Source organism: Chelmon rostratus, chromosome 11 (assembly GCF_017976325.1).
Source record: "Chelmon rostratus isolate fCheRos1 chromosome 11, fCheRos1.pri, whole genome shotgun sequence".
Lineage (NCBI taxonomy): Eukaryota > Metazoa > Chordata > Actinopteri > Chaetodontiformes > Chaetodontidae > Chelmon > Chelmon rostratus.
Window position 1 is genome coordinate 25,099,840 of NC_055668.1, and position 14,368 is coordinate 25,114,207.

The 14,368-nt window shown below is 44.3% G+C and overlaps 1 protein-coding gene across 1 annotated transcript in view; it reads left to right on the forward strand.

Annotated features, from left to right (window-relative positions):
* LOC121613490 (protein kinase C epsilon type-like) overlaps nucleotides 1-14,368 on the forward strand; it is a 67,664-nt gene that overhangs the window by 13,436 nt on the left and 39,860 nt on the right. Inside the window, exon 2 of the mRNA XM_041946881.1 lies at nucleotides 13,623-13,686. Within this exon, the coding sequence (XP_041802815.1) occupies nucleotides 13,623-13,686 (64 nt within the window). The remainder of the gene's footprint in view (nucleotides 1-13,622; nucleotides 13,687-14,368) is intronic.

The window sequence follows — 14,368 nt, forward strand, 5'->3', positions numbered from 1 at the left end:
TTCTTAGGCGACCTGAGAGCGTGCTGGGTGCAGAGCAGCTCCCTGTGTGATACCTGCAGACGTTTTAACATTTGGGCTCAGCGAAGGAAAGACGGAAGAAATACTGACATACAGCGTGAAGGTGGAAATACTGCAGAGCTTAGCAACAAGTCAGATGAGGCTTATAAATCATAATTTGAAGTGTTGAGGTCGAGCGCCTGCATGTGGAATGTCTGCAGCATAAATCACTGGCGAGCTCCACAGGGCAGGATTAAAGTTAGTAAGGAGATGTCTCCATTTCCTCACAAACAGGATGAGAGAAGAGCAAACACCCTGTCATTCTGCACACACACACATGCACACACACACACACTGACACCAGCACACACATCAGATGTTAGCTGATGGTGTTGATGCAGCTCGATGTGGCTCATTTAAACACATACGTTCTGTCTTATGTGTGCGATGTTGAACACTCGACCTGCACAACAGTCTCTTCAGCCGCTGTATTCCACAAACACACAGCGGTGGGTTTCCCTCCTCTTGCAGGTTTCAGGCTTTTAGACACATTCTAGAGACCTTTATTTGCATATTTATGGAAAGTTGGGGATGACTTTGTTTTATGTCAATGATGAAAGTCAGCAAGATGAGTGAATGCCAGACAGCCATCCTTCAGGTTGTGTTTTGTAGTCACTCTGACTTATTCTTCAGCTACGAGTCGCTCCTCTCTACTGTTCAACGCATTGTTTGATAAAAGGCATTTTGCTTAATGATTATTGATGAGTGCATTTAATTCTGTCCCGTTATTCCCATTTTTGGATTGATGATCATATCAAACCAGGAATTTTAAAATATCACCTTGGACTAAGTTCTAAAACACAGAATAATACACAGATTTATGCAGTTAGCCATCCATTAGCAGCTTTGTTACCAGTGCAGCAAGACAGACATGATCGTATTGTATTTACATACATATTCAGCAGATTCTTTGTCAGTTACAGTAAAGTGGGCCTGCATTGTTTGTGTAAAACTTTAAAATCTGTCCTCTAAGCCTTTCAGACCAGATTTCACCACAAAGCACTTCATGATTTTTATGTTTATGTTCAAACTCTGTGTAAGAACCACTCATATGAGCAGATTTTGTCCGTACGTGGCTTGTCCTCTCATTAAGTGTCCCTGCATGTCTCTCTCTCTGTGTTTGTCTCTGCTGTGTCTGTAGCTGTGGGTCTCTTTGAGGATGCATGCAGCCACATGACTCTCGCTTGACTAAGGCTCATGTGATACTGTAAAAGCTTTGGGACAGCTCTCCCTCTCTCCCTCTCTCTCCCTGTGTGTGTGTGTGTGTGTGTGTGTGCCTGTGTGTGTGTGTGTGTCTCACAGGAATGCGTCTCGGTGTGATTAAGTTAAGATGAAGCTCATTAAGCTCCAGTTGACAGCATGTGACGTTATTGATTGAACCCTTGAATAAACCTCAGTCAGAGATACAAAAGAGTAGAAATCCTTGAAGGTGTCTAAACATGTCCGCGGACACCTCCTTTCCTGGCGAACCTGATGACCTCGTTGCTATGGTTACCACCCCAACAACAAAATAAACATCACAAACAAACAGAATACTCGCACCACCTTGACTGGAGGCGGGTCGCCTCTCTCCAAGGCTCTCTGCCACACAGCTGACATGAATGAATGTCACTAACCTGCGTTTGTCGAGGGAACAACTCTTCATCACACTTGTCCATCCTCATCACTTCCTCCATGCTTCACATGGCGCTGCCATGAAAAAGTCCCGTCTACACGGTTTATATCTACGACCCTCCAGTTTTCACCAAGCAGGACTGTGTTCATGTGGTTCGCTGATGATCTGTGAGTGTTCTGTTCACTTAATTACACAGGACACAGGACAGGTAACCAGACAAGCCGCCTCGTATCATTTTCAAATCAGCTTGTTGAACTTATTAAGGAACCCCGGGGCAAAGATTGGTGTAGGTGATAATTCAGAACCAATCTTTGCTGATATTGTAGACGAGGCCACGTTCAGGAACAGATCCATGAGTCTGAAGCCTTATTGTCAGCAGGATATTAAAACTTTGGTATCAGAGTCAGACATTTGATCTTCCATGATGACAGTTGCAGGGAAACAGTGCTGAAGAATTAATGCAGAATTCATGAGACAAAGTAATTTACTTTTTTTTTTTTGTTTTGGCTCGACTCACTGAAACAAATATAGGGTGAATATTTTCACCCTGTGCTGATGTTGCTCTTCACACTGTGAAGATTCTGCTGTTGTTGTTAGTGGAAAAACATAACCATGGTTGAAGCTAGCCAGCTAGCTGCACTTAACGCTGACTGGGTACCTCCAGTAACAGGAACAAGGCAAAGCTCTTCCTCTGTAGTCATTAAACTTTATCTAACTATCTAATCTGCTTAATTTTTATGTAAGTGGACCTTTAGTTAAAAGTATATTGATCCCAAGTTCATAAGAGACTGTCTGTGCTCAGATAGTGAACTATAACTGTGTAGTCAGCCCTTAATGCTGACCGCTCCAACAAGGTGCAGTCGCTGCAGAGTCCTCTCGGCTGACGCTGTGATTCACAGATAAAGCTGAAATGTTTCCAGAGGTATTTCACAGATGTGCCCAGCTGTTAGTTCTCCCAGGACAGATGTAGACATGTTAATGAGTTCACAGTTTTTGTCAGTTTGTGAATTTAAGATGTGTGTCATGTGGTGAGTTCGAGGCCTTTGCTGCAGGGCTGCTTGTGAGCTGCAGCGTGCTGCTTATAAAGGCCAAACGGCCCTAATATAAATCTTTAAGAAGGTCTAATGGTCGACTAATGCTTCAGGTATGTTTTGACTTAGGGGGAAGGACAATATGATGCACTGTGTGTGTGTGTGTGTGTGTGTGTGTGTGTGTGTTTATAACCCACAGGCATGGCAACATGTTCAAGCAGATCGAAAAGAACTGGCAAAAGACCAAGAACAGACCATGATATAGGCTTGTGTGTGTGTGTGTGTGTGTGTGCGTGTGTGTGCGTGTGTGTGTGCGTGTGTGTGTGTGTGTGTGTGTGTGTGTGTGTGTGTGTGTGTGCATGCACGTGCTCATGAATTACTCACTTACTTACTTGTGGGGACATAATTCTGTTTACACAGTCACATTGTGCTGACTTGTCTTCCTTATGGCGAGAAGAGGCAAGTCCCAATAACATAAATAGTTAAATTTTAGGGTGAAGACTTTGGTAAAGATTAGGTTTGGGTTAAGGTTAAGGTGGAGGTTTAAGCTGAGACAAGCAGTGGTTGTGGTTGTGTAGGTCTGCAGGAAATGAATGTAAGTCGTAAGTGATGGAGTGCATGTGTGTATGTGCATGTGTGGGGCGGTGTGTTTATGATACTGTTTAACAGCAGCAGAAAGCCAAGTTATAGTATAAATGTTAACACTAATGCATCTTGCATGCCCTTATGTTATCTGCATGAGTGTGTGTGTGTGCGTGTGTGTGTGTGTGTGTGTGTGTGTGTGTGTAGGTGACTTTCATAGTAGAGGCAGATGGGTGCGTGGGCGGCCTCTTCCACTCTCCTCCACTCACGCTGAGAGCGAGGGAGCAATAAAGACGAGTGTTATGACGGCGTTATGGAGGAGATGAGCGTGTTTGTCGCTCTGATCTTCTTCCTGCAGCACGGAGCTGCAGCAGCGTGTCGCTGAAGTTTGGGAAGCGTGGCGCTTTTCGTTTTCGTGGTTTGCGTGTTAAGGTTGAACAGAAACCAGGTGCTCAGTTCTCCATCCCGAACATCTAGCATGCAGCGAGATATTGACGATGGGCTGAATCTGTGGACCTTTTTGGCGCAGACTGTGAGCTGCAGGCGTTGCTGGTTTGAGCTTTGCGGCGTGTTTTCCCCTCAACATGGGTCATCATACACAGTCTGAGCCGCAGTCCTGCACAGCATAAAACATCTCACCTGCACAGCATGATCCAGCCACCACTACAGAGCCGCTGCTGAGCATTGGCTTCAGCATGCGACCATAGAGGCTGCTGCTGGTCCAAACCAGAGTAATGATCAGCATGTGGGACTCAAACCATATAAAGTGGTGGTGCGGTGTTTGCTTAGGTTTCTCTCTGGGAGCATTTTAAATGAAAAATTGAAATATCTGTTGCAGCAGCCCTCTCTCCGTCTCTGGACCGGCGAGTGGGTAGACAGCCCTGTCATAGCCCTGCTTTCCTCACAGAAATACATGCTCACACATGTTGACCTGATTATTGAGAGGTGATTTCCTTCATTGATTCGTTCAGGTCTCCTGTCACACACAGAGACGGAGACTCTGAATGTCTTAGTTTTGCTGTAGGAAGCTCAGCTCAGTCCAGGCCTTGTGGTAAATCGAGGGTCAGACTCTGAATCTAGCAACCAGAGGAGTGATGCCGCGTGCAGCCTCGGCTAGCAGCTACAGTACGACATCCATCAGCTGACTGATGTGATGCCTCTGCAGCGGCCTTCACTGTTCATATTGACTTTATGTCAGTGCTCCACCTGAGCCTCCACCTGCTGTGATGTGATTATTTGAGCATGTTCTTTAACACAAGTCCGCTTGTTAAACTATGTCTAATTCTGAAGACCTTATTCGCAGAGCTGATATAACAGCGTTTATTTTGGGTGTTCAAGAGAAGGTGTGAATGTGATGAAACGGGAGATACAGAAATGTGTTTGTGATGCTATTTTTAGCTTTGAGGCTTTGAGACAATTGCATTATCAGAACCTCTTATGTGCTTTTTCATATCCGTTCACCATCTGAAGAGGAGTGTGTGTTCTGTGACCTGGGTGAACAGGGTCATCTGGCTTTTCATCCCACAGAGCAGAACATGAGGGTCAGAATCAATTGAAGCTGAACAGCGAGGCTTTATTCTTCATCATGACGGTTACTGCAAAAGTTTTATTCTTCATCATGACAGTTACTGCAAACGTTTATTCTTCATCATGACGGTTACTGCAAAAGTTTTATTCTTCATCATGACAGTTACTGCAAACGTTTATTATTCATCATGACGGTTACTGCAAAAGTTCTGTCATTTGTGTCAGAAGGAAGAATAAAGACAAGTGTCAGAAAAATAAATGTTTGAAGAACAGTCGGGATGCTAACAGCTAACAGATTATCTCTTTACTGGACAACTAACTGAGGTCTTAGCAGTTTGTGAGACAGAGAAGCTGTGTGTGTGTGTGTGTGTGTCACCATAGCTGGCCTGTCCACAATGCTGCTGCATCACTTATTCAACAGGGACAAATTAGGCATAGACAGACACGGTTAAACAGATGAGTGGCTGCCGACAGGAGGCTGCTTGTGTGTGAGTGTGTGTGAGTGTGTGTGTGTGTGTGTGTGTGTGTGTGTGTGTGTGTGTTTGGGGCTGGTCTGCTTTGTTTGAAGTATATGCAGTGCATTAGCAGCAAGAGTGAGTCCAGCTGTATGAAGTTATTCTCCAGTACCTGCGTGTGTGTATGTGTGTGCGTGTGCGTGTGTATGTGTGTGTGTGTGCATCTTATCTGTTCTGCTTGGAGCTGTTTTCATTTATTTGTGTCCATTTATTCAACATAAATTGACTGTAAGGCCTCCACTGCAGGTATTAAGGTATTAATTTCAGTGCATCCATTCCTGCAGGCTGCCGGGGGGTGGGGGTGGGGGTGGGTCTGGGGGTGGAGTGGAGGTTTGTCTCTGCTTTTATTTACACTGTGCTCCTGTACTTCTGTTCTTGTGAGGACCACTTCCTCCACAGTGAGGACATGTTTTGGACACTATGTCTGGCCCTCACTTCGTCGTCAGCTGCGCTCAGATCAGTTTAGCCCATGAGTGTCGCCTGTGGCTCTGAAGGAAATAACCCTTGTGATGTGCATCATGGGAAGTGTATGATCCAGCATTTTGACACATATTACGGACTGAAAGGCAAAGTGTGTCTGTGGATTTTAATCTTTCTTCTATTTAACCTTAGATTAGCACACACACACACTTCATCTGTTACTGCTGGGTAGTTTGATTGATGGTGGAACTCCACACCTGTACACCTGTTCAGCTCACAGTTTACCTGTGGCCCGACAGCTTCAGCTCACTCTGCTGGTGAGGGATGTGGTTTGACTCACAGGTGATTTTATGGCTCTGCTTCCTCGCTGTCGCCTCAGAGGAGGGAATTACTCTCCAGCCCTTCTGATCAGGTTTCGGAGTCGTTTGGAGTTTAATGGACAGGTTTCCAAACCGCGATGTGATGTTGTCACGTCATGGTTGCCTGGAGGACACGAGTCAACAGGGCGTCCTCCTCCATGAGACTTTGAGTGCCAGGCACTTCATTTCCTGCATTCTGGTGAATTTTTAGGCACCAAGTTGTGCATCAGTTTCAAAGTGTTGTCTTACTGTCACACACATACACACGCACTTGCATGCACAGAGGGGGCGGGTCTTCCTCTCCGTAACCAGGGTGACAATGACTGAGTGACAGACAACTTGCCTCTCAGTGTTATTCTATTCAAATTCTGATTTGAAACTCCTGCACTATGTCTCATGAAACTCGTTTTTTAATCGTGTCGTTCCAAACATGCGAAAAAGTGAATTTTTTTGGAGGAGGATGAGGCCAAAGAGCGTCGCATTGAGTCAGGCAGAGTACGTTTTACCTTTCAACACAGGATGATTCTGGCTTCTCTAACCAACAGCAGCAAACATTGTCCAGGAGTTGACATCAGTGTCAGTGTCAGTGTCAGTGTGTAACCTTATTTACTTCTTCTGTAGTTAAAGGTCTTGAATAGAATCTGTGTTTTAGACAGAGATTTATGCAGCATGTGTGTTCAGACGGTCAGATATTGTTCGAGAGCTGGTTTTGAAAATGGCACTCAGCTCTAGAAAGGGTTAGAAAAGTTCTGTATTTCAGTGCGTGTCCTCAGAAGTGTAGCAGTTCAAACAGTGTATAAGTACTGTGTGTGTGTGTGTGTGTGTGTGTGTGTGTGTGTGTGTGTGCGTGTGTGTGTGTGTGTGTGGAGGGTCTGCAGTGTGTCACTCCACAGAGGCTGTGTGCTCTCTGTCACTGACAGCAGATAAAACACAATGTCCTCCCTGTTCCCTCTCTCTCTCTCTCCCTCCCTCCCTCCCTCTCTCTCTCTCTCTCTCTCTCTCTCTCTTTGTCTCTCTCTCTCTCCCTCTCCCTCTCCCTCCCTCTCTCCCTCTCTCTCTCTCTCCCTCCCTCTCCCTCTCTCTCTTTGTCTCTCTCTCTCTCTCTCTCTCCCTCTCTCTCTCTCTCCCTCTCCCTCTCTCTCCCTCCCTCCCTCCCTCTCCCTCTCCCTCTCTCTCCCTCTCTCCCTCTCTCTCTTTCTCTCTCCCTCTCTCCCTCTCTCTCTTTCTCTCTCTCTCTCTCTCCGTCCCTCTCTCTCTCTCTTCCTCTCCCTCTCTCTCTCTCTCTCTCCCTTTCTCTCTTTGTCTCTGTCCCTCCCTCTCTCTCTCTCCCTCCCTCCCTCTCTCTCCCTCTCTCTCTCTCCCTCTCTCTCTCTCCCTCTCCCTCCCTCTCTCTCTCTCTCTCTCTCGCTCTCTCTCTCTCTCTCATTCTCGCTGTATTTTTTCTGTCTCTTGATTCTTTTCTAGACTTCGTCCTCGCTCCTGCTGCTGCTGCTGAATCTGAACTTGCTGTTTACAGTATGTGTCAAACAGCCCTCCATCTTTTTACAGAATCCAGATTTCAGGGTGTTGAATCTGTACAAATGAAGCGTCTCATGGTGGGGTTGGACGGACAGATGTCCGGTCGCTGTCCTGAGTCTCTGCAAGTTATAAATATGGAGAATTGTGAGAAAAATGATTTAAACTGACCTTTATTTGTCAGATAGGTGAGATGGAGTCTAAAATAAGTGTGTGTTTGTGTGTAGTGACGCTACAGTGAATCTGAGCCAAGAGTTTAACAGTGTCATGTGCGCTCACTTCAACCTGTACCGACTGTGTGTGTGTGTGTGTGTGTGTGTGTGTGTGTGTGTGTGTGTGTGTGTGTGTGTGTGTGTGTGTCTATGAGACACAGCTGACAGGTTTGGACAGGAGTCATCACTTGTTGAAGGACCTTTATTTTTGGGAATCGGAATCACAAGGAGCTGTCACCACACACAAACACACACACACACACACAGAGTAAGGCTTCGTAGTTGCTGTTTCATCTGACTCATCACTTTTCTACAACAGCTATCAAAGTGACGTAGTTCAGATTGCTGGTGCATGCAGAAGAGCTGAGGAGGCGATGTTGGTCGGCGGGCAGTCAGGTGAGATGCCAAGCAGCAGAGGCCTGTTCGAGTCGTGTTTGTGGCGACCAAACCGGGTATTTTCAGCCAAAACCTGAACTTTTCCGAACTTTGTCACAACTTAAAACTGAAACGTACAGAAGCTTGTTTGAAGGAAATGTACCATACCTACATTTATTCTGATGATTTGGTTCCATTTCGAGCACCTGCTGAGTCTCTTGTGCTGTAAATCAAGCGCTCCCTTGTCATACGTGAACTGCTGGACCAATCACAGGCCTCGTCTCATTTATGCTGCAGCAGAGTGTAACTGTGTGCTCTGCCTGTGGATGAATCCTTTTTATTTGGTTATGTGCTGTAAAGACATTGTTATTGATGACAGTTTAATTGAATTAGTTTTCGTCTTAAAGGGACACAGATTTCATTTGTGAACAATAAAATGATTTAAATATTTATACATTTGAACATTATTAGTTTCATTTGTTGCATCAGTTTACTGTTGATTGATGATGTATTTTCTCTCCATAGATGAATGTATAATTGTGATGAAAAATCACAGCATTTCAGTATTGAACAGAATGAATGATCATTATAGAGCTTTATGACATTATGAAACACACACACATACACACACACACACAAACACACACACACACAACATGCTTCAGATGCAGGGCGGATGGAGGGAGACCTGCTCAATTGAATTAAAGCCTGCAATTTAATTTGCCTGTGTACGTGTGTGTGTGTGTGTGTGTGTGTGTGCCCGTGTGTGTTTTCCCCATAAATGAGTGTACAGTTAGAGGATGTTCTCAAAAAAGGTAAACACATTAAATCTGACTCTCTGTGAGATATGCAGCACAACATGCACACACTTTTACACACACACACGCACACACACACACACACACACACACACACACACAGAAACACATGCTCGTGCTTGCTGTTTACCACATGATGAAGACCACATGATGTTTGAGGTAGCCGTCCTGGACCTGCAAATGAAATCTGTAGTAATGTGTCTGTAGCTGACAGCAGAGTTTTAGTGTTATTGTGATGTGGTCTTATCACTCTGGTTATTTTGGTCACGTTTAACAAGCAAACAGGAATAAATTAACTTTTGGAAATCTGACGAGAGACCTTAAAACCTTCTTAGTGGATCTGGAACAAAGAGCGTCTCTTGACTGCAGTGGGCTCCTCATCCTGTTGTCACAGAGGTCAATATTCAGATGCGGGTGTTAACCGCTGCAGTGTTTCTATCTGCCCGCATCACTTAACATGTTCAGTTTAGCAAAGGATGCTGGGAAAAAGCCCTCCTTTCTGTCAGTTTGACCTAGTGGTCAACTATGGTACTGCAACTAAAATCACTCAACAACCACTGTAAAAAAAAAGACATCTGTAAAAGTGTTGACAGGACAGCCTTCACTGTATTACTTACATTAATATGTTTTATGTTTTATGCAATGAACAAGACAAAGCTTTGTTTTATTATCTCAGTTTCAAGCTCATGCACCGTCTTTTTTTTTACGTGCATCATCTCAGAACTGTGAACCCATCGTTTGGCCCACAGAAATATGTCCATAGTGGACTATTCTGCCCTTCACGTTTTACAGTACGGATGTACTTTGCCACTGCAGGGACAGTGTGTCCTTAATGTACTGGACGGAGTTCAGGCCCTGGATGGCGATGGGGCACCTCTGACTTATATGGTGGTGATGGGGCCGGTTTAACAATACGGCCAATCAAATCAAAGCAAAAACACTTGTTGTCCAAATGCACTGTACCTACCGATGCTGCACATATGTTTTCAAACTGCTGGATGCACACACGTGTGTCGCCTCGTCCTCCCCTGATGAAGAGTGCAACCCTCTGTGGGCCCTTCCTGTGACCTTTGACCTCTGTGTGCGTACAGCCGTCAGCTCTCAGATAAACAGCGGCGAGGACTAAAACTAGTGCAACGCATCCGCTATGTGTATGAGAATTAACACGCACCAACAGCAGCCGTGGACACACACGCACACACACACACACACACACACACTGAAGGGCCTTTTCCTTCCTCTGCCGGCTCTATATTTAGTGACATTTGCACCTGTGAGTCTGAGCACGCTCAGTAAGCAGCTGATGAATGGAAGACTGTGACCTCAGAGGAAGGGAGGTGGTGTGTGTGTGTGTGTGTGTGTGTGTGTGGTTGTGTGTGTGTGTTTGGCCAGTTGTTTATCTGGCTTATCAGTAACTAAAATGCAGCGTTACTATGATTTTTTCTTGAATTCTGTAGTGTGTATTCATTACATCTCTCAGTGTATTATTTTCCTTTTTGATTTAAGTTTATTTTATGATTAGTTTTTGATTGATCAATTAAAGAAATAGTCAAAACCGCTACATTCCTTTATACAAGATCCCAGAACCCAAAGCGACGCCTTAAATGTCCAATGTGTATGTGTTGAGAGCAGTAAGCTAAAGCATCACTGTTGCTCCTCGGATGGATGTGTTTGATGTTTTTCATGACTTTATGTTGTCAATGTTTCCTCACTGCTTTTCCATCTGATTATATTTTCACAACCACAACCAATTATTCTTTATTCTTTGCTGGATCGACATCAGCTTCCACCAAGTGGTCTCTAGTCTTCCTGAGGTCCTCACTGACACAGTAAGAAAAAACACAAATGAAGATCAGAAGACCAAGAAGTAACAATAATAATGTAAGATCAGCATAAAGGTCAGAAACAATGAAATAACTCTACACATAAAACAGCCAACAACAGTAACGGATGATAGAAACAATTAGACTTTAAAAAAACCCCAAATATTTTACGAGTTGAACACCTGGACGTACCTGCCGGATTTATGACATTCAAGTGAGTTGGGAGCCAATCAGGGTCCGGTATGAAACGTACACAGCTCACAAACGCTGAGCTGAGACTTTTCAGAGGGATACATGTTGCGTCCAGCACGAAACAAAGCGACTGAGATTATCGCTCAAAGCGGAGACACAAGGCCTCACAGCTTCTGGTGGCACAGATTCAACGTGTGGCGCTCCACGCTCTCTTTGTGGTAGTTACTGTTACTGTGTTTCTTGATGTTGTGGATCCTGAACATCCTGGAGCCTTTGGTTAAAGCCGAGTTCTGGAAGGACATGTTCGCGTGGAGGCGGCACACGTGACACCACATCTAGGAAGTGATACATGATTATATCTCATTTTTATATCAGTGTAAACTGAAATAAGACATTGGATTGAATTTTTGATGTTTTATAGACAAAGCAAACAAACAAACTACAAAAAAATAATAATAACAAACAGATTATCTGATGATGACAGAAGTGAAAACATTACTGGATAAATTTTTCAAACTAGCCCAACACTAACTTAGATCAGGAAGCACCGATCAATATAGTAATTAATTCATTTTTTGCACTTTTATGAATTGATTCATTAATGCATGAATCATTTCAGTTGTGTTGAAGTAAAGACACTGTATCCCAACCACAGAAAGAAGCAGCTCTAATCAGATTCATGATATTCTGTGTTTTTCCAGAAGTTTGAACACAAGTAAATTGCATTAAACCATTTCACCTCCCAACCACCCGATGTTTTTATGTAGTTTCCCAAGTTATTAATTAAACATGAACAATGAGCTCTAATCAAAACATCCAGAACACATGAATATAACTGTTGACACGTCTTCGCTGCTCATCTGACAGAAAGACGACTCCATCCCATTCTTTGATTGACAGTGACAACAACAGCAGCCCAGATTTCAGTGGTGCTCCGCTCATTTTCTTGTTTATGAAATATGAAATCCTGGAAACAGAAGCTGCCCCCCCCCCCCCCCCCCCCCCTCCACCAGATTCATGGTAATATTCTGCCACCATCATCCGTCCACCTGCCACAACGGCTTCCTTCCTTCCGCTCCATCTCGTAGAAAATGCAAATGGATGAGAGTAATTATTCAGTTAAACCTCAAAATGCTCTCACTGTCCCGCCTTCATTACCCAAGAAAGCGCTGGATGAAAAGAGAGTGTGTTAACAACAAAAATCACTCCCCCTCCACCCCCCCGCACTGTCACAATGGACCGCGCCAACAAACTTTCTCTGTCCTCCCCCTCATCCGTCTCTCTGTCTGCTTTCCATCTCGTACTGTATACATTACTGAGCCCACGCCTGTTCGCCTTCACTACACAGCACAAGTCTTCACTTAGCACTGTTCACTGTGTGTGTTAGTGTGTGTGTCTGTGTGAGTGTATGTGTGTGTGTGTGTGTGTGCAATGGGGGATTATGGACGTCGTGGGTGGTGCAAGCCGCTGCTAGAAACTCTGTGAGACCCCGGCCGATGCCCACCTGCTATCATGAGATGAGCTCAAATGTACTCAGGCATGCATTCACTCTTACACACACACACACACACACACACACACACACACACACACACACTCTTTGCTGTATACACACGTCCACGTGCAGACACTCAATAGATTGCAGAGCAGCAGTTGTCTCACTCCCCAGAGCTTCTCTGTGGCCTAAACACATTCAGACTCCACAGTGTGTGTGTGTGTGTGTGTGTGTATATGATGTGTGGGTGTGTGACAGGATATGTGTCAACCTCTTGTTCGCTGTAAGTCTCTTTTTTTCTCGTGGTTTCTTTCTTCTACATGTTACCACATTACCGCCGTGTTGCAAGTGAGATTTCGGCCAAACAGGATGTTGCGATCACACAGATTCCCACAGGTCGGCAACACGTGTGTGTGTGTCTGTGTGTGTGTGTGTGTGTGTGTGTGTGCTGGCGGCGAGTGGGTGGATGGCTTAAGAATATTTTTCCGATTATGATATATAGCACATTATGGAAAATGTATGCAAAATTGAAAGGGCTGTATCTCTTGGTTTTGGCCTGTTGGTAAAGAGAGAGTTTAAATTAAATATTTCAGGCTTTAGCAAACTGAAACAGACATTTCTCATTGTTTTATTTTATGGAACAAACAATGAATTGACCATTTCTTTCATTCCTTTGTCCAAAAAGCTGAAACATGATACCGGAGTTTCCTGCATGGTCTAAATTAAGTGTTTTTTTCTAAAACTTAAATTAAAAGTGTTGGTACTTCCTGCACTGAAAAACTGCACTGACGTGTGTGAACTCTTCAGAGAGAAACTCGATTTACTGCGACACAATCAAAAAGAATGAAGCATTTATAACTTAGCGATGCACTGAGTGTTTAGAACCACGCTCCTCTGTGCAGTTTGCTTTGTAGCTTTCATGCTACAGACAACATGCACACTGCTCACATCAGGCAGCTGTAAAGACGTGATATAAGATCGGGTGATTTTTGCTCGTATTTGTGCTCTGAACTCTCTTCTCATCTGTTTTTCTTCCATTCGTCCCTCTTCGCCCTCCTCCTGCCTCCCTCACGTCTCTGCCTGCAGATTGACCTGGAGCCAGAGGGGAAGGTGTATGTTGTCATTGACCTATCAGGATCTTCCAGCGAAGGTAAGAGCGCTCTGATGATACCTCTGTGTATGATGTGTTCCTGAAGTGGCTGCAGGATTTCGTTTTTGCCTGTTGAGTCATAGTGGCTATCACAGCTAATGCTACATGCAGAGTTTCTATTATTATGTCTCGTGGAAATCAGTGTTGCTGCATTCAAAACCCTCAACCTCCATGAGAATTTATCTGGAGGTAAGCGCAGCGTTTATAAAACCGTGAGGATTGGATCATTGTTGCATCATGAAACAGAAATTAAAGTAGCATATCCTCTAGAAACGCATATAACAGCTTGGTTGAAGCTGCAGTTCATTTTGGGTACAACACAAACAAAGCAGAAATGTAACCAAAGTGTGACTCTTTCACAATATTAACCACATGTTATGAGCAAGCTTTATTTTGAAAGTCTAACCGGACGTTGCTAATCGGATGTTGCATATTTATTATTGCTAACTTGACCACGTAGTCCATTGAAAAATGATGCTAAAGGCGTACCTGGAGCCTTAAAGAGTGACGTTAAGGGGTCCTGACCAAGTGTTAAGTCCTGCAGTTTTCCCTCCATGGAGTCAATCTGTCACTGCTCTTAAAAAAGACGTGTAAGCCCACTGTGAAATGAAAAAACCCTCTCATGACTGTACAGTGGACATTTCATGCGCGTGAACAGGCTTCAAGAGAAGCCTGCACACCA